The sequence below is a fragment of the Gigantopelta aegis genome, chromosome 11, assembly GCF_016097555.1.
Source record: "Gigantopelta aegis isolate Gae_Host chromosome 11, Gae_host_genome, whole genome shotgun sequence".
Classification (NCBI taxonomy): Eukaryota; Metazoa; Mollusca; class Gastropoda; order Neomphalida; family Peltospiridae; genus Gigantopelta; species Gigantopelta aegis.
Window position 1 is genome coordinate 11,930,420 of NC_054709.1, and position 21,200 is coordinate 11,951,619.

General features: G+C 41.8%; 1 protein-coding gene across 1 annotated transcript; it reads right to left on the reverse strand.

Annotated features, from left to right (window-relative positions):
• Positions 1-7,150: 7,150 nt before the first annotated feature.
• On the reverse strand, positions 7,151-8,185 carry LOC121385019 (QRFP-like peptide receptor). The gene has a single exon (XM_041515555.1). It carries the CDS (start codon positions 8,183-8,185, stop codon positions 7,196-7,198), a length of 990 nt encoding a protein of 329 aa, XP_041371489.1. The 3' UTR covers positions 7,151-7,195.
• Between the last annotated feature and the right edge of the window lie 13,015 nt (positions 8,186-21,200).

The window sequence follows — 21,200 nt, forward strand, 5'->3', positions numbered from 1 at the left end:
CCGCTACATTTTTGTTTTTTCATTAGTAGCAAGGGATCTTTTATATGCACCAGCCCACATACAGGATAGCACATACCACGGCCTTTGATATACCAGTCGTGGTGCACTGGCTGGGACGAGAAATAGCCCAATCCAATGGATTTGCTTCTTGTGACCATTGGGAAGACTATTTAAATTTCGATTTGTCGTAAGTCTCACCGGCCTCGGTGGTGTCGTGGTTAGGCCATCGGACATACGGCTGGTAGGTAAAGGGTTCGCAGCCCGGTACCGGTGTAAACGGAATGCAAGTCCGTAGGAATAGTTGTCTGGCCGGACTTTGTCTCCTAGGAATGCAGGTCCTTGGTCCAATATACCTAGGAATGCAAGTCCTAGGACTTACGTTCCTTAGGAATACTGGTCTGACTGCCAGGATATTAAGTCCGGGTCGGACTTGCATTCCTGGACAATCAAAAATAAATTATAAATGTAAACAAAATGAAAAGCAGTTTCCTTTCTGGTTTATTTAATTAACTTGGGATACTGGCGCCTCTCTTTATTTAAATATTTTCTATTTATTCCAATATTTTCCATTTATATCATTTGCAAGAGTATGTACACATTTTGTTGACCTTATTACACGAGCAAAACTAAGGTCTTTATTCATTGCGCGTTCCAACTAATAAATGTTTAAACATTTAAAAGTAACTCGAAAAGATTTCCCATAATTCCAAGCATGTATTAGTACTCGCAGATAAGTATAACTTGCCCATCTGATATACCAACACAATTATCTGTTAGACATTATATACTGGTATTTGATGATAATAATAATAATAATAATAATAATAATAATAATTCAACTATAAAAATGTGATATCTGCGTTATATAAATTATCTTATATAATTTTTAAGTTTGTGCCTTTTTGTCAATAATGTTGCAGGCGCGTGTACGTTGGGTGTGGGGTGAGGTGGCGTGGTCTAAAAACTTCTCTTCAAAACAAATTTCTACCTGCCACAGTCTAGACCTCCCCACTGCATAATTTACTGAACATGTGCCTGCTTTGTAAATTTTACTCATTTTCTCAAATTAATTTGGTCTAATATATGACATATCAGACTCTGGGCTCTACATCTTAGTCCCAACCAGCCATACCATCGATAACAAATTATGTTAAATGGTTATCATTAAGGTTTATCATTTAATAGAAATAGTGGGTTTTAGCAGCTCAATGGGCCACTACACTGATTAAGACAAAACAGTAGCCCCTGAACAATTATCATACTATCAATAATATGCACACACAATTTACACAGATATTTTTAAACAGACTAACTATTCATGACACTTTTACACTTGACAGTTTTGGTCACAATAGGCATTCAGGCTCCCTTTTTGGGAGTAGGGGTGGGGTGGGGGCAGGCTGATTTTTATTGCCCGAATGAAACGAAAATGCCCGAATCTGGAACACAACGTATATTTATATTCGCATTACTACCAAGACGCTATATAGGATTCCAAATAAATCAGTCTGCATTTGTACATGGATATCAACTAATATTGTGAGTAGAATGATGGAAATAGATGGTGAAGATTTCAGGCCAGCTCATTTTGCCCGAAAGTGTCCATTGGCCCCCCCCCCCCCCCAGCACTGGGGGAGTGAACCCCCCCCCCCCCGACCCCACCTCCACCCAGTCTCGAACGCTTAAGATGATGTTCCTTGCGGCCAGGTATAACAATGCAGAAACCCTTTCCCCAACTCGTCTCTTATGCTTATGATGGTCAAAACTGCCATAAGACAGTCAGTGATAATTAATTTCAAGTGTTTTGATGCTATTTTTAATTGTTCATCAGTAAAAGGTAATTTTTCATGCTTATTATTCCTGATATTTTTATATGGTAGTAGGGCCTAACTGGTAATTATAGTACTAGTTATTAGTACTAACTACTAGAACTAAGTACAGTTTTCAAAGTTTTATTTCAGGGATTTTCAGGAATCATATATATATATATATATATATATATATATATATATATATATATATATATATATATATATATATATATATATATATATATATGTAATAAGCAAAATATCGGAAATAAATTCCAGAGGACTAGGTATACTAGGATTGAAAGTCCTGTGGACCAGGAGTACCAGGAATAAAAGTCCCACGGTCTTACATTCCTCGGAATCCACGTCCCACAGACTTAAATTCCTAGGAATACAAGTCCCACAGACTAGGATTCCGAGGAATGGAAGTCCGATCGGACAAAGATTAAGAAAATCACAAATAATCAGATTGTGATTTACCGTCAAAATATAAAGTTATAAAACATATTATTAAAAATCATGTTGGTATATACAGAAATTGTCTTTTGCTGTTCGCCAAATGTTACGTTTTTTGGAGTTACCAGTTTTCATATATATATATAACAATTTTGGGCTACATATTGTTTTTTAGATATATATTTCTACGTGTTGAACACATGAACACATAGCCTACTTTATATCTGTAGTTGCATTATATACTTTTGAAAAAAGCAAGATATTCGTCCAACTTCAATATGCTGACAAAAATGTAAGACGATTACAAAAATTCACTCACGTATCTGATCCACAAGTCTATGACGTAAAGAAAAAAAAAAGAGGTTGATACTCAAACTTAAAAATAATATTTTGACATAGAGATTTGAACCCACAATAATCTTAAAGCCGCACACCCTAGTTCCATCCAGCGAAAATAAATTATAATTTGGTTAATCTACAAACCTGTAACACACTTGGATCACGTTTTTATCAAATGGAGTGAAAAAGCAGGTTTTATATCGATAAATACCATGGGAATCCCCATGTCCCAATTGCTTGAAATAATTTTGAAAGTTAGTATTCTGATGTCACCGGTAGAAGCACAACAATGCCTACGTCACGACAAATTTCACAGACTTGGGTTGGGGTGCGTTCGTTTCACCTCTTCTGGACATGTTCCAACTGTTCTGTCCTGGTTGTATCCCCTCTCCAGATATCGTAAGACTTAGCAAAATTATTGATTTTAAGGGTTTGTAACGTTTTGTATTGAGACACTTACTTGTCTGAACTTTATTGTTACTGAAAATGTTCACGAACTGTGAAGAAAAATCTCACAAATGAACAACAACAAATCTGATGTTGATTGTGCGAACCGTGCACGAGAAAACAAACCGAACCAAAATGATAACGGTCACGTGATATACCAACGTCTGTGACATTAAAAATAGATTGGACCTCGCTTGCTTAACGTTTTTTTCTCGACAACACGTTTTGTGAAAAAATGCAAAAAATACATTTCGTGGTTTTACAAACATCAGGATTACCAAAAAGCACTTCAGGTGAATGGAAATGTGTATTCTAAATAAAGGGACACACCCTAGTTACGTTTATTTGTTAACCATTACGGCGTTGTTTTTCGCTATTAAACCCCATTTTTCACAAATAAAATTGCACTTTACTTACATTTTATTATTTAGAATACACATTTCCATTCACCTGTAGTGCTTTTTGGTAATCCTGATGTTTGTAAAACCACGAAATGCATTTTTTGCATTTTTTCACAAAACGTGTTGTCGAGAAAAAACCGTTAAGCAAGCGAGGTCCAATCTATTTTTAGAGGGGATATTTCCATTTCAATGTCACAGACGTTGGTATATCACGTGACCGTTATCATTTTGGTTCGGTTTGTTTTCTCGTGCACGATTCGCGCAATAAACATCCGATTTGTTGTTGTTCATTTGTGAGATTTTTCTTCACAGTTCGTGAACATTTTCAGTAACAATAAAGTTCAGACAAGTAAGTGTCTCAATACAAAACGTTACAAACCCTTAAACAAATAATTTTGCTAAGTCTTACGATATCTGGAGAGGGGATATAGAGGCACTGATTTTCCGTTTCAGATTTTTGCCTTTTCCGTTTCATAATGTTACAAATTCCGGTTTTTTCCGTTTCAGTATTAAACAAATTCTGTTTTTGTTTCACACACACACACACACACACACACACACACACACACACACTGTCACGGGGATTCTATAATTCCCGTAACTGAATAAAACACGATTATCAAAATATCTCTCCTAACTGTATATCTATTAGATCTCTCTGTAACAGGCTGTTAAACCCTAGTATGGCTCGTCTCTAGGTATGATCAGAGATACGATCTTATATAAAGTATATATTATTATAGGACGTTTAGCTCACTAGAAACACAACAAAACACAATACACTTTGGAATCTGTATTAATCTACGCTGACAAATGTACAGCCGTAGTAGTTAATTAATAACAGCAATAATAACAACCCAGAACTGAACTTATCACATACCCTGTCTCATTAACCCGTTTGTGCACAACATAGGGCCCGAAATACCTGTTCTGCACAGAACCCCGTTTAATGGGAAGGTACAGCAGCACCTTATCCCCTGGTTTAAATTCCCGACTCCTAGTCTTCCTATAAAACACTGATTTTATTTTGCTCTGAGCATGGCTCAGTTGCTTCCTCGCTAGTTCGGTCGCCGGCAACCTCCCATCTCTAACTCTCTTATTTATTAATACTCCCTTGTCCACATAACCAACGCAGTTCCCAACTATGTACAGTGGCTTCCGTTGTTAAGACCTTGGTTCTATCTGAGAGGAGTGCGTCCTGGGAATATGATTAAGGTGCTCTTAACACCAAGGTTGGATTCTGGCGAACAGCCACACGCCTTCTTGAATTGCCGAGCTCCATCCTGAAGTTCTGGTTGAAGTACGCGTACACGATCGGGTTCACTACGGATGCTCAGAGCCAGGACGGTGAAGACGAACCTCAGAATGACGTAGGTCAGGGACTTTGTGAAGGCGTCCACGTCGTGGATGTCGATACCCATTATCATGTTGATGCTGTCGAAGATGATGTCGATCTGTAGAAGGGCAGCCATCTGAAGAAGAAGAGCACCACGTTGGTGATGAGGAATTTCACGATCCGCCTCTTGTTCCTCACCACGTTTGTGATGGCCATCGACTTGGGTCCACAATCTCCGTGCAATCCGTGCGTACATCAGGGTCATGAGGATGATAGGGATGACGAAGAGGACGATGAAGTCGGTGATACGGTAGTACAGGTCGTCGTCGTCCTCTTCGATCAACAGATTACAGAACTTGGTCCTGTTGCCGTGCGTATTTGTGATCGCGTGCAGGTGGCCCACGGTTAGGATGCTAAAAAACATCTTTGCGGAATACACGCATGACGTCAGCCAGACCGCAAAAACTATGCGCACTCCCGTCCGTATCGTCAGGCTTTAGTGGTCGCCAAGACGACGGCCGTGTTACGGTCAAACAGACCGCTAGTAACGAATACACGCTCGCCGTGAATGCGACGCTCTCGAAATAGACTGGCAGCAGGCAGGAGGCCTTGTTGAAGGGCATCGTCCCATTGATCTGGATGATGGTCAAGGTGAGCGCCACCGACCAATGAGGAGGTCGCTGGCCGACACTGACGTAATGAAGATGTTTGGGCACCGTGTGCATGTCCTTGCGAAGCGCCACGATCAAGATGACGGTCAGGTTTCCCGCCACACACAGCACGAGGATAATGGCGAAGGTCAAGGTCATTATCCAGACGGGAACGAATATTGACGGACGTTCCTTTAACATTGCTGGGTTTTGTTTGTTTGTTTTTACTCGTCAAGAATAACATCTATTACTTACACAGCACAAAGATTACCGTCTAGTCGTTATTTAGACGGGAACGTCGACGGGTTATATGGCTTCTCTCTGATCGTCAGTCTGGCTGTCGCCAACCGCGAGCAATCTCCTGGCCATAAACAGCACTACCGGAGATATTACGTAACTACTAGCCACATGGCCTCCGCACCTGGCTGGGTGTGTATTAGGCGTACCGATCGAGGACCGTCGCGCAGAAGTATTACGTAACAAGTTGCCCATCTGGGCTTAAGTGCAATGAAACTGCACACGGCCCTCTAACACAAGTAAAATCGCCACAGGCGAAAACAAATTAAGAGCATGTACCGTCACACACCCCCACCTCAAAAAGGATATTTCCTCTACTCTAGGAATAGGGAAATATACTACATTAAAACAAAAAGGTGCGTTAACCGACGCATACGGGCATTTATAACACATGTAATAATAAGGTGACTACCAGTAATCACACTGAGTCTCTGAGTCCCTGGTATACAAATAAAATATATATAAACAAAACAGAAATCAAGAATGTCAACACATATCATAACGTTCAACTTCGGGACAGGGCATCAGCGATTACATTGGATGTGCCCTTGATATGTTCAATGGTAATTGGGTATTCTTGCTGAAGAAGACTCCATCTCAAAACTCTCTGGTTGGAGGCTTTCATTAGGATGGTCCAGTCCGTCTTCGTCTTCTTGGAACAGCACAGCTCCAGCACCCACGTCACTGGCACCCACAGCTAGCTTGAACGGCATTCGGTAGTCTGGTGCTGCCATCACGGGAGACGAGTAGCGCCTCTGCTTGAGACGGTTGAATGACTTCTCGCATTCACCTGACCAATGGAACTTCGTTTCCTTCTTTTCAGCGTCGCACGTTTTCCAGGTTTTCTCCGATAGGCATGCTGTCAACGCGGTGTAGCGGGTTCCAAGCGCACATCTTGGCTTAAGGTATTGGTAACCGTTGGAAGGTCCCGACAAATGGAAACATTGTCTTGTTTCAACGTAGTCAACTTTGCTCGCTGGGGGTTCAAGTCTGCTAGAATCTGGCCGTTGGCCAACTTGACCTCTGCAGTCTTGACGTCATCACAGGAAATTGAGTGTCTCTCAATTTGGACCGGTCTCTCTGGAACTATCGGCAGTCTGTCAAAATAACCTTTTAGCAAATTGATGTGACAAACCTACTTTTCCTAACCCTATCAGGAGTGCTTATCACATACCCTGTCTCATTAACCCGTTTGTGCACAACATAGGGCCCGAAATACCTGTTCTGCACAGAACCCCGTTTAATGGGAAGGTACAGCAGCACCTTATCCCCTGGTTTAAATTCCCGACTCCTAGTCTTCCTATAAAACACTGATTTTATTTTGCTCTGAGCATGGCTCAGTTGCTTCCTCGCTAGTTCGGTCGCCGGCAACCTCCCATCTCTAACTCTCTTATTTATTAATACTCCCTTGTCCACATAACCAACGCAGTTCCCAACTATGTACAGTGGCTTCCGTTGTTAAGACCTTGGTTCTATCTGAGAGGAGTGCGTCCTGGGAATATGATTAAGGTGCTCTATAACACCAATGGGTTGGATTCTGGCGACACAGCCACACGCCTTCTTGATCTTGCCGAGCTCCATCCTGAAGTTCTGGTTGAAGTACGCGTACACGATCGGGTTCACTACGGAGTTGCTCAGAGCCAGGACGGTGAAGACGAACCTCAGAATGACGTAGGTCAGGGACTTTGTGAAGGCGTCCACGTCGTGGATGTCGATACCCATTATCATGTTGATGCTGTCGAAGATGATGTCGATCATGTAGAAGGGCAGCCAGCTGAAGAAGAAGAGCACCACGTTGGTGATGAGGAATTTCACGATCCGCCTCTTGTTCCTCACCACGTTTGTGATGGCCATCGACTTGGTCCACAATCTCCGTGCAATCCGTGCGTACATCAGGGTCATGAGGATGATAGGGATGACGAAGAGGACGATGAAGTCGGTGATACGGTAGTACAGGTCGTCGTCGTCCTCTTCGATCAACAGATTACAGAACTTGGTCCTGTTGCCGTGCGTATTTGTGATCGCGTGCAGGTGGCCCACGGTTAGGATGCTGAAAAACATCTTTGCGGAATACACGCATGACGTCAGCCAGACCGCAAAAACTATGCGCACTCCCGTCCGTATCGTCCAGGCTTTAGTGGTCGCCAAGACGACGGCCGTGTAACGGTCAAACGTGACCGCTAGTAACGAATACACGCTCGCCGTGAATGCGACGCTCTCGAAATAGACTGGCAGCAGGCAGGAGGCCTTGTTGAAGGGCATCAGTCCATTGATCTGGATGATGGTCAAGGTGAGCGCCACCAGACCAATGAGGAGGTCGCTGGCCGACAGTGACGTAATGAAGATGTTGGGCACCGTGTGCATGTCCTTGCGAAGCGCCACGATCAAGATGACGGTCAGGTTTCCCGCCACACACAGCACGAGGATAATGGCGAAGGTCAAGGTCATTATCCAGACGGGAACGAATATTGACGGACGTTCCTCTAACATTGCTGGGTTTTGTTTGTTTGTTTTTACTCGTCAAGAATAACAAAACTATTACTTACACAGCACAAAGATTACCGTGAAGGTCACAGTCGTTATTTAGACGGGAACGAATATCGACGGACGTTCCTCTAACATGGCTGTCGTTATCCAGACGGGAACGAATATTGATAGCCGGTCCAATAACATGGCTGGGGTTTTTTTCTTCTTTCTTTCTCGGTAATTATAACCGATATATTAGTTACACACACAGAACCTGTCTTCCAACACGCATAGCACGAGGATGACGTTAAGGTCGTTATCTAGATAACAACGTGTACCGATGGCCGGTCTTCGAACATGGCTGACTTTTGAGACTCTGTAATGATACAAGAATTGTAAATATTAGTTACACGCACATAATCCGACTTCGAATACAGCTCTTTTTTGTTTCTATGGTGATACGAAATGGCATCATTGCATATTTTTGAATCTGTGATGATAAATGTGAATGATAAAAAAACACACAAAAAACATAATACATGGTCAGGGCCGTATCTCTGCACAATGCAGAGTCGAATGGTTATTTGGCAAAATAGTGGTTGATTCTATATATCTCTATCTAGTACCTCGTCTGTAGGAGGACAGCTACGCCCGAGGAGATCCTTGGCTGGAGATTTCATCCCTCTTGCACCGCCAAAAAGACAACTACCACTCACAGACCCACTCAAAACTAGCACCGGACAGAGCTCACTAGAATGAATACAGCTGATTAAAATTAGCTCTACTGGTCTACCAGAAGATCTAACAGCATTGCGTAGACTCCCATGTCCAGGTGACATTTCATCTATAAATAACAATTTAAATATCGACCAATTATACTTCGCCTCTTATAGTGTTATTCGGGAGCATACAAATTCTAAAAATATCGGGCGAGACTATTTATGCAACAGGCGAACTCGTTGGTCTATTTTAACATTGAAAAAACAGGGCGAAAAGTGCAGAAATAAACTTTGGATTGTATACTGGTATAAACCGATTTTATGGGTATATCATCACGGGGTTTTTTTCCGTCTTGAAACGAATTTTACATACAATTTTATATTGGTTAGTTTCCGACATACTTCGTAATTCACCCGAATCATTTCGCATACTCTCGGCATAATCCCGAATGTTTCCAAAAAAAATTCCAGTCACTGGCATGATTTTGCAAGTAAGGTTTTGATTGGTCGAATGAAAGGTCAACTGGACATGAGCTCCAACGAGCTGCTGTTAGATCCACATGTAATTTTAATTAGATTGTCCCAAAAGTGGCAAATACCAGTTTCGCACACATGAATTCCGTGTTTTTGCTACAGAGTTATCTCTGACCGGGAGAGCGATTATAACTGTCCAAATGTCCGTCTCGCTCTTGAACGGCAGACTGCAAGAGCATACATATATGAACGCCAAGCTGACAGCACATCCGATGCCGACTGTGCGAACTGTGCACGAGAAATCAGACCTGTACGGTTAAAGTTAAAGTTTGCTTTACGACACCACTAGAACACACTGATAAATTAATAATCGGCTATTGGATGTAAAACATTTGGTACTTTTGACATAGTCTTAGATAGGAAACCTGCTACATTTTCCATTAGTAGCAAGTGATCTTTTATATGCACCATCCCATAGACAAGACAGCACATACCACGGCACTTGATATCCCAGTCGTAGTGTACTGGCTAAAACGAAAAATTGGCCAATGGGCCCACCGACGGGGATAGATCCCAAACCGATCGCGCATCAAGCGAGCGCTTTAACACCAGGCTACATATCCCCTACCCCACCCTCCATCCCGATCTCACGGAGTTTCATGCATAACAGAATTAGGGAGCATTTGACGATGCATATATACATATATATATATATATATATATATATATATATATATATATATATATATATATATATATATATAATGCTTCCGCGTTAAATTCAAATATTTCCTCTTTGTAACAGTAAAATTAAGGTTACTTTTACTAAAACCGAAATTTAGCACGATTATTGATTAATATATTTTTTTAATGTACGTGGACTAGCGTAGCTGTAGGGGAGGGGAGGCATGCGGTCATATCCCTTCCATTTGCTTATCGACCCATACCATGCATCTAGGCAAGCGTGTGTGTAAGGGTGGAGGTGGTGGATTTTGGGGGTCGAACCTCCCTCCCCCTCCCTGCTCCCAGCTACTTTTCTTTTTTCAATATATTTTCCGGGGTAACGTCTCGACTGTCCATCCCTAAAATCCTCGCCCCAGCAGTGCCCGAACAATTATCTGAACACGGGTCTGGTGCTCCCCCTCTCCACCACCCCCCACCCTACACAAACACGCACGAATATTAAATTATGACTACGCCAATGCACACACGTGCACCTTTATTTAGTTTTTAATTATATCGATTCTCCTGACAGGTCCGTACCACGATAATTAATAACTATACATATTTGCTACATTTCGTATTAGCACTGTTGTTAATTAACGCTGGGCAAAATATAATTATTTAACTCTCTAACCAGTGGTAGGAAGCAAGACGAAGTAACGGCATCTTCATAAATCAAGGCTAATATTCGTTCCTCGTATTCAGCCTTGATACATGTAGTGCGAGTGCGAATAATTTTAACATGCTCATATACCACTAGAGTTTCGAGCATGTCCGTCCCGGGGCCTGTCTCTGGATAGCCAGGGGCTTGTCCCGGGAAAAAAAAAAATTAAGGGGACAATTTTGAAATTTACATCCAAAAATTAAATAGTTGGCCTTTAAAATTTTGATGCGCATCTCTAATTAATATAATTAATAAAGAAAATTATACTCATTAAATTTGGTAGCTAGATTAGATTGGGCAGTCAAAATTAAATTAGATAGATAACACGCCTGATTTTGGGGGGGGGGGGGGGGGGAATGGACAGAATTTTGAAAATAGCAATTAGTAAAAGAAATTAGTAGGATTAAAATTAGAAGAAAAAAAAGTTACAAGCCAAAAATAAAAAGAATTGACTGCTCGGTCGAATATTTATATAATTTGGAGCATTTTGGAAGGACAGTCCAAAAATAAATAAGAGAAAGAAGAGAGGATCGGACTATTTAATAATATTTAAAAAAAAAGAAGAAGTAATTTCGACATGAATTTTTGAACGAAGGTCTAAAAGTTTTTAAAGTCCGATCTATACGTCCACGTGAGTGGCCTCGTTAAGGCCGTTATGTTGTTACGTCGGCGAGGCTGGAGTGTCCCGGAGGTTCGGCAGCAGATGTTGGCGTCGTAACAGGGTACTGACTACCGTACCGTAGTCGGGGCCGCAGACCGCTCGGATCATCTTATGTAGATTCCGGTTGTCCAGCTTGTTCGAAAGTATGGCCTGTCTATAGGTCTGCTCCCTCCGATGCGTCACGACTACGGTGTGGTGAGTACCGAACATCTTGCTGTGAAGTTCGTACTCGCTGCCGTCCTCCAGGGGTCTCCAGTCCGCGTTGAGGTAACTGCCATGGAGCTTGGTCGTGTCTGTCGTGTCCCCCTGCATGTACTGATGAAGGTGTTTCTTCAGTCCGCTCACTGCGACGGTCCACTCGGACTCTTCGGGGGGGGGGGGGGGGGGGGACTACCGGCGCTGGTCTCTCGGTCTTGGCTGGCTGGTTGGTCGGTGATGTTGCCTTCCTCTCTTGCCAACGGCGGCTGATCGGGCCTGTGGCGTGGCGACTGGCTGTGCCGGCGATACCGGCCAGTTCTGCCTGGGCCACGTGACGGTCGGCGATGGAGGGTCGTCGTGGGGTGTCTCACACACCGCGGTGTTGAGTCGGTCCCTCTCGGTGGGCGACGGTTCCCGCAGGGTTGGTCTCGTCAACTCAGGCTGGGCTGGGGGCGGCGTCGCAGAAGGGACCGCCGCTGGCGGTTGAGCCGCCAGCTTTGGTCCCCCCCCCCCCCCCTCCCGTGCCGTTCATGGCGCGCTTTTCCTCTTCCTCCATCTCCTCTTCTTCGTCGGTACGATCGCGTCACCGTACACCAAAGTCACGGAAGCCCGTGACCCAGTGTACGAGACGCGATACTCCAAAAGTTTTCCATAACTGCATAAGGGGGGGGGGGGGGGGGGGGGGGGAGATAAAAATTAAAGTTAAAAATGGGTTTCTTGTCGGACTAATGCTCCAGAGTTGACATTAACGCAGGGATGCCCCCCCCCACCCCACCCCCCACCATTCCTTTCTGGATTACACAGAATTTTTTTAATTTTTTTCTCTTCATCTGCCCTGATCCCTTCTCATGGCCATGGTGCCCCCTCATTTCTCTTCGGCCTCGGTGGCGTCGTGGTTAGGCCATCGGTCTACAGGCTGGTAGGTATTGGGTTCGGATCCTAGTCGAGGCATGGGATTTTTAATCCAGATACAGACTCCAAACCTTGAGTGAGTGCTCCGCAAGGCTTAGTGGGTAGGTGTAAACCTTTTGCACCGACCAGTGATCCATAACTGGTTCAACAAAGGCCATGGTTTGTGCTATCCTGCCTGTGGGAAGCGCAAATAAAAGATCCCTTGCTGCCTGTCGTAAAAGAGTAGCCTATGTGGCGACAGCGGTTTTCTTCTAAAAAAAACCAGTGTCAGAATGACCATATGTTTGACGTCCAATAGCCGATGATAAGATAAAAATATCAATGTGCTCTAGTGGCGTCGTTAAATAAAACAAACTTTACTCTACTAAATACTTCCCTTCACATTTTCCATATAGCCACGGCAACGTTTATAACTGACTGTGTCGCCAAATGACATCATTTGGACCTACAACGGGCGGGACATAGCCTAGTGGTAAAGCGCTCGCTTGATGCGCGGTCGGTTTAGGATCGATCCCTGTCGGTGGCCCCATTAGGCTATTTGTCGTACCAGCCAGTGCTCCAAAACTAGTGTAACAAAGGCCGTGGTATGTACTAACCTGTCAGTGGGATGGTGCATATAAAAGATCCCTTGCTGCTAATCGAAAAGAGTAGCCCATGAAGTGGCGACAGTGGGTTTCCTACCTTAAAGGGGCATTCCTGAGTTTGCTGCATTGTAAGATTTTCCGACTAATAAAATATTTGTACGATTACACTTACATATTAAATATATTTTCTTGTTTATAATATCAGTGTCTGTATATTCAATGTGTTTCTGGTCGTCTTAATATTTGTAAGAAGCCCAAACTGGATTTTGTCTTCAAATAATTTCGTACGTACGAAAAAAATATATTTTAAAAAATAAGATGAAATTTAACCTAGTACAAATATTAGAACGATCAGAAACACGTTTAGTATACAGCCACTAATATTGTATGCAGAAAAATATAGTTGATATGTAATTACAATCGTTAAAAAGTCTCTGTTAGTCCATAAATTTTTAAAAAGTGCAGCAAACTCAGGAATGTCCCTTTAATATCTGTGTGGTCCTTAACTATATGTCCAATGCCATATAACCGTAAATAAAATGTGTTGAGTGCGTCGTTAAATCAACCATTTCCTTCCTTATTTCTGGTATAGAGGGCGCTGTTGTAGCTACCGTGGAAGATTTTGGAAAAAAGGAAGGTTGACACGCATGTTCAAAGTCGACGCGCGCGCCAATCCAGCAATCGATTCTTCTTGACCATAGCAGATGAATACAATTTATTTATTGGTTTTTAAAAATGGGAAGCATCAAATATCGTGGTCAGCTTGATATTTCTGTGGAAGATTACCGTACAGATAAGAAGGAAGTAGGAAATGTTTTATTTAACGACGCACTCAACGCATTTTATTTACAGTTATATGGCGTCAGACATACGATTAAGGACCACACACACACACACACATATATATATATATATATATATGTATGTGTGTGTGTGTGCGTGCGTGCGTGCGTGCGTGTGTGTAGTACGTGCGTGCGTGTGTAGTGCGTGCGTGCGTGTGCGTGTAGTGCGTGCGTGCGTGTGTGTGCGTGCGTGTGTGTGTGTGTAGTACGTGCTTCGGGACCCGCGCTTTAGGGGGCCCCGCGGTCCCCCGCGCCTGGTGGTGATGTGTACATTTATTTCCCCACGGTCATCTTTCCCCTCTTCCCGACGGGGATTGCAAAATATATATCCTGGGAAGGAGGTCCCGCTGTTATTTGTGCTACAGGCCACGCGGATCCTAAAACCGGCTCTAATGTCAGAATGTGCTCATCCCCCAATATTTTTACAGTTTGTGTCCTGAATAGGTCTATGTATGTGCCCAGTAGTTATATATTAATCACATCCCACACCCCGTAATTTAACGTCGTTTATATAGTTTATGACGAGACAAACTGTTGTTAAAATATCTGTTGAAATAAAGTTTCACAAGCGCACGTGTTCGCCCTTGTAAGAGTTGCTATGCAGACCGACATTATATTTCTTTAATAATGTTGAAAACTGGAAATTAAACTGTAATGATCATATTATGTTTGACATCCAATAGCAGATGATCATGGGTGTCACCTGGTAGGGGACGGGGTGATATGCCCCCCCCCCCCCCCCCCCCCCCCCACACACTGTTTTGGAAAGTTATACATTATGTTCATTATGTTCTTATATGCCTACAACACGAGCTGGTTTAATTAAAATGCTTAAAGTTTTAAATAACACGGTGGCGCATGATACTGTAATTATGTTGTTTATTTTATTTATATGGCTTATTTTGAGAGAGAGAGAGAGAGAGAGAGAGAGAGAGAGAGAGAGAGAGAGAGAGAGAGAGAGAGAGAGAGAGAGAGAGAGAGAGAGAGAGAGAGAGAGAGAGAGAGAGACAGAGAGAGAGAGACAGACAGAGACAGAAAGAGATAGAGAGACAGACACAGAGACAGAAGGGAGTGTGAGAGTAGGAGAGGAAGAGTCCCTGTGTGTGTGTGTGTGTGTGTGAGAGAGAGAGAGAGAGAGAGAGAGAGAGAGAGAGAGAGAGAGAGAGAGAGAGAGAGACGCAGACACACACACACACACACACACACACACAGACAGACAGACAGACACAGAGAAGGGGCGCAATAATATAATTTTTCTTTTACGGACGCTAAACATACCTTAAGTATTGAAACCTTTCATTTCCCTCAACAAACAGCGACCACTGCAGGTTTAGCACTGCCGGTCCGTGTGCCAGGAACTCTTCTCAGACACCGCCTGTAAATTCCACCTCAAGAAGTCGATATATGCAATACACATATAGAGAGCGAGCGAAATCACAGTGTGCAAAAGTGTATCATTCTGCGTAATCCACATGCGTGAAATACATGTACACGACGAAGAAGGAAATGTTTTATTTAACGACGCACACATTTCATTTACTGTTATATGACGTCAGGCTATTTCTCGTTCCAGCCAGTGCTTCACAACTGGTGTAACAAAGGCCGTGGTATGTACTATCCTGTCTGTGGGATGGTGCACATAAAAACCCCTTTCCCCTTTCTGCCATGAATAGCGACAAATATCTGTGTGGTCCCCATATGAACGCCATATTATAACCGTAAATAAAACAGCTGAGGGTTAAATAAAACATTTCCTTCCTTCTTTCCAATCTTTAATAATCAATTGCTCTCTCTTTCAAGTCTATGTCGTGTGTGGTCCTTAACCATATTTTGTCTGACGCCATCCTGTCTGTATTATAAAAACTAATCGTAGCCAATGAAGTGGCGACAAGTATGTGTCATATAACCGTACATAAAATGTGTTGAGTGCGTCGTTAAATAAAACATTTCCTCCCTTCCTTATAATGCACATTTTGTGAAGAGAATTCATTACTAGGATATGTTTATTAAATCTATCAAATATTGAGATATATTTATTTCTAAAATACCTTCTTCGCACTTTATACTCCTTCACACACCTTTTCATAATACTTTCTTGTATCAATACTAATTCAGTACATAACATCTTCTCCTTTATCTTTTTTTTTTCCTTCTTGGCCCCAGATAATTAAAAAAAACTAATAATAAACCCCCAAACAAAATATCAACAACAACAATATACATAAAGTGTGTGGATTATATCTATTCGTGTGTATATATTTTGCATTTATATGTATGTATCTAAACTGTGTATACCATATGAAAAGTTTAAAATATTGTAAGACAGTGAGCTCAGGGCACCCCATCCCTGACACTGCCATTTTATATTTTGGGGACAATAAACAATTTAAAAAAAAGAAGACATGTTTATGTAATATGTATATTAGTGATTAAGGCGTGAACTATTTGTTATCAGTGAACTCGGAAATGATCGATGTCTTAACGTCATACATAGGATTATCGTTGTATTAGAGTGATGATCTCTGGCTACTAGGTATAGTAGTTGGTAAATGACCGTCTATAGCTCTTTAAAGGGACATTCGCATTGTAAGATGTTTCCGACTAATAAAATATTTCTACGATTAAACTTACATATTAAATATATTGTCGTGTTTAGAATATCAGTGTCTGTATATTCAATATTTTTCTGGTCATCTTAATATTTGTAACAAGCCCAAATTGGATTTTGTCTTCAAATAATTTCGTACGTACAAAAAAAAATATTTTAGGTAATACAATGAAATTTAACCTAATACAAATATTAGAACGACCAGAAACACGTTTAATATACAACCGCTACTATTTTATGAAGAAAAATATATTTGATATGCAATTACAGTCGTTAAAAAGTCTGTGTTAGTTCCTTTAAGCGCAGGTTACTTTTTTTAAAGTGTCAGTATATGTTCAGGAGGGTGAACGCTCGAGGTCGATCGCAATAGACTGGTTTTGGCGCCTAACGTAAGAATAATTTGATATGATAGAAAAAACAGAAATTTGTTTTAACGACACCACTATTTGATGTCAAACATAGTGTTGGAGACGAAACCACCCGCTACATTTGTTCCATTAGTAGCAAGGGATCTTTTGTATGCATCATTCCATAGAGGATAGCACATGCCACGGCCTTTGATGTACCAGTCGTGATGCACTGGCTGGATCGAGGAATAGCCCAATGGGTCCACCAACGGGGATCGACCACAGACCGACCGCTTTAGCACTGATCTACGTCCCGTCACATATGATAGAAAGAAAGAAAGAAATGTTTTATTTAACGACGCACTCAACACATTTTATTTATGGTTATATGGCGTCAGACATATGGTTAAGGACCACACAGATATTGAGAGGAAACCCGCTGTCGCCACTCCATGGGCTACTCTTTTCGATTAGCAGCAAGGCATCTTTTATATGCACCATCCCACAGACAGGATAGCACATACCACGGCCTTTGATATCATATGATAGAAGACGGTGCAATAATATATTGTCTGCGAGCGTTCGTTCTTAAAAACACACCCCTGGTCATCGGCTACTATTGTACTTTGCATCTTTTCATCATCATGATTCAATTAACAGTAAAAATATGTCTTTCTTTGATCTATTTCAGTTCACAAACCATACCGGTAGTTTATTTTCTTTCAGAAAGCAAACAATAATTACAGTTAATGTTTCGTAGTCACAGTAAAAAGAATGTAAAATAATAAAATAGTTGTTTCCCACGCATATGTTTTCGGAATGAGTGGTAATTCACCAAAGCAAAATTACGAATGCGTTACAAGTGATGACATGATTCTGTCTGCGATGTTTTCACTGGCCAAATGAAAGCTCATCGGGACATGAAATTCAAGGTTACAATGACCCAAACCAATTCCTATTGCTGATGATGTTATATTTTTTACTAATAAAACTGATATAACCAGCACAACGACACACCCAGGAGTTGATTACCTGCGCTAGTTTCAACCTCTGCGTAACAACTGCATAACAAATAAACGTGTATTTATTTCTTGTCAATGGATAATAGTATTTGCACAATTAATCAATGCCACATATTACTTCCAATCACAGCCGCAGATGTAAATATTTGACCTCGAACTTTGACACGGAACTTTCTACTTTGGTACCATGCAACCTAAAAAGGCAGCCTTCAAATGTTCGGCAGGCCGAGAGATCTCGAATTTGTTTTACTGGTACCATCGGTTCTACCTGCGTCACAGGATCGAACCACCTCGGTGGATCCATTCAATCAAAGGCCGTGGTGTGTGCTTTTTCGTCTGTGAGAAAACTGCATATAAAAGCTCCCTTGCTGCTAATGGAAAAATGTAGCAGGTTTTCTCTGATGACTACGAATCAGAATTACCAAATGTTTGACATCCAATAGCCGATGATTAAATAATCAATGTGGTATCGTTAAACAAAAAGGGGGCGAGACGTAGCCCAGTGGTAAAGCGCTCGCTTGATGCGCGGTCGGTTTGGGATCGATCCCCGTCAGTGGGCCCATTGGGCTATTTCTCGTTCCAGCCAGTGCACCACGACTAGTACATCAAAGGCCGTGGCAGCACCACGACTAGTACATCAACGGCCGTGGTATGTGCTGCCCTGTCTATGGGATGGTGCATATAAAAGATCCCTTGCTGCTTATCGAAAAGAGTAGCCCATGAAGTGGCGACAGCGGGTTTCCTCCCTCAATATCTCTGTGGTCCTTAACCATATGTCCGACGCCATATTACTGTAAATAAAATGTGTTGAGTGCGTCATTAAACAAGACATTTCCTTTCCTTTACGTTGATATAGCAAACAAACAAAAGCTGGACAATAAGAGATATCATGCGGGATGCGGGAACTTTTTGGCGTGCCCCTATCCAACTTAGGTTCGGGCATGCCCACACTGGATTTGACCTCTGACATAGCCAGTGAGCAACTCCGTATCATGCTTTTGAGGGTTTACTGATCCCACACAGGTAAAGTATGTTTTGTTGTTGTTGTAAAAATACGACTATACAGGGTTGCAAACGATCGAATCACTAAGCATTTGTGTATCGTTTACAACTAATATTGTGTGTAGAACGATGGAAATACATGGTGAAAACGTTTCAAGCCAGTTAATTTTTGCACGAAGGTCTCTACTATTTTTGCTCCAGTTTTAGAATTTGTTCTAACACTGGGGGTGGTGGGGGCAGTGCACACACACACACACACACACACACACACGCGCGCGCGCGCACACACATACACACTCACACACTCACACACGCACACACACGCTCACACACACACACACACACACACACACGCGCGCACACATACACATTCACACACTCTCACACACACACATACACACACACGCTCACACACACACACACACACACACACACACACACACACACACACACACACACACACACACACACACACACACACATATACATATATATATATATATATATACCAACATATTCTGCTGTATCGATATTATAATTGCTTGGTAATGTATACCGTGCAACTGTATTCATTAAAACATTATTCTGTACGGTATAAGTAAAATATGCTTACTAAACCCACCAAGATGTCACTTAATTAGTAAGAAATACGTATGGATATCCATGCAGTGTATCAGTTGTCAGTTGATAACTCAATAGTCGGGGACGAATCTTAATCTAGTCTGTTGAGATAACTAGAAAAACAATCTCTCTCTCTCTCTCATTCTCTCTCTCTCTCTATCTCATTCTCTCTAATTCTCTCTCTCTCTCCTCTCTCTCTCTCTCTGTTTCTCTCTCTCTCTCTCTCTCTCTCTCTCTCTCTCTCTCTCTCTCTCTCTCTCTCTCTCTCTCTCTCTCTCTCTCTCTCTCTGGCTTGCTTGCTTGCTAGCTTTTCTATTTATATATTTTGTTATGAATGCCTTGTAGCCAATGCATTACGACTGGCTTCTCAAAGGTCGTGGTATATACTATCCTATCTGTGGAATGCTGCATACAAAATATCCCTTGCTGCTAATCGGAAAGAGTAGCGCACTTTGTGGCGGAAGCGTGTTTCTTCTCTCGCTCATTATCTGTGTGATCCTTAACCATATGTCCGACGCCATGAGGATGGATTATTTTGAGCAGAGCGTCGTACACAGTGCAGAGTAAAGGCTCATAGAAAATGGGCGCGGCGCGTACGTACGGTTTGACTAAACACAAATCGAAATACATTAGTTTTAATGATAGTGGATGCGTGCGTCTGCAAATGCACGAGGCGAGCCGCAATGAAATAATCCAATATGGCGGTTCAAGCAAGCAGGAGACGCACCAGTCGGACCGCACGCATGCGCTGTATCCAATCTATATGAGCCTTAAAGGGACATACCCTAGTTTTAAAACACAAGGCATCTTTTTTTACTATTATAGCCGTTTTTGATAACTGAAATCATACTTTACTTAGATGTTATGGTTTGGATTATCAATTTCCGTACATTCGAAGTGTCTTTGGTCTTCCTGGTGTTTTTAATATCACAAAATGTATATATCATATTTTTAAAAACGCACGTGCGTCTGAGAAGTAACAGTTATTGAGTCGAGGTTTAGTCTATTTTTAGAGGCTATTTCACCATTTCAAAGTCACAGACTCGTGTTTCACTCAATTGTAACTTTATCCAAATGTGTTACAGGTTTGTAGATTAAATAAATTTAGTGTTAATTTTCAAGGGTTGAAACTAGGGTCTGTCCCTTTAAGTTGTTGTTGTTGTTTTGGGGAGTCTTGGGATTATTTTTTTGTTCTTGTTGTTTGTTTGTTTCTTCTTTTTTAAAAAGAAAATTGTTATTTACAAGATCGTGCACAACAATTTTTAAACATTTATTTATAGTAATCCAAATGACAGTGGGGTGTCAGTTGCTTGGACCCCTTTTCTTTTTATATATTGTATATAAGTAGATATACTTGATGAACTGCCGTGAGGGATCGCTACAAGTCCCTGTAGTTCTGATGAACCTTAAGGCCTCGGTTCAGTTTGAGTGGAGTGCGTTCTAGAAATATGACCAACTCAATCCACAGCAACACTTTTGAAAAACCATTAAGGCTTTGGTTCTGTTTCGGATGAATTCGTTCTAGAAACAAAACACAGCCAACAGCAATGGGCTCAGTTCTCGTTGAGTGGAATGCGTTCTAGAAACATGACAGGTACAAATCGACAATCCAAAGCAACA

What these genes read in the sequence shown, in the direction of transcription:
- LOC121385019 (XM_041515555.1), bottom strand. Translation starts at nt 8,185, where the DNA reads ATGACCTTGACCTTCGCCATTATCCTCGTGCTGTGTGTGGCGGGAAAC.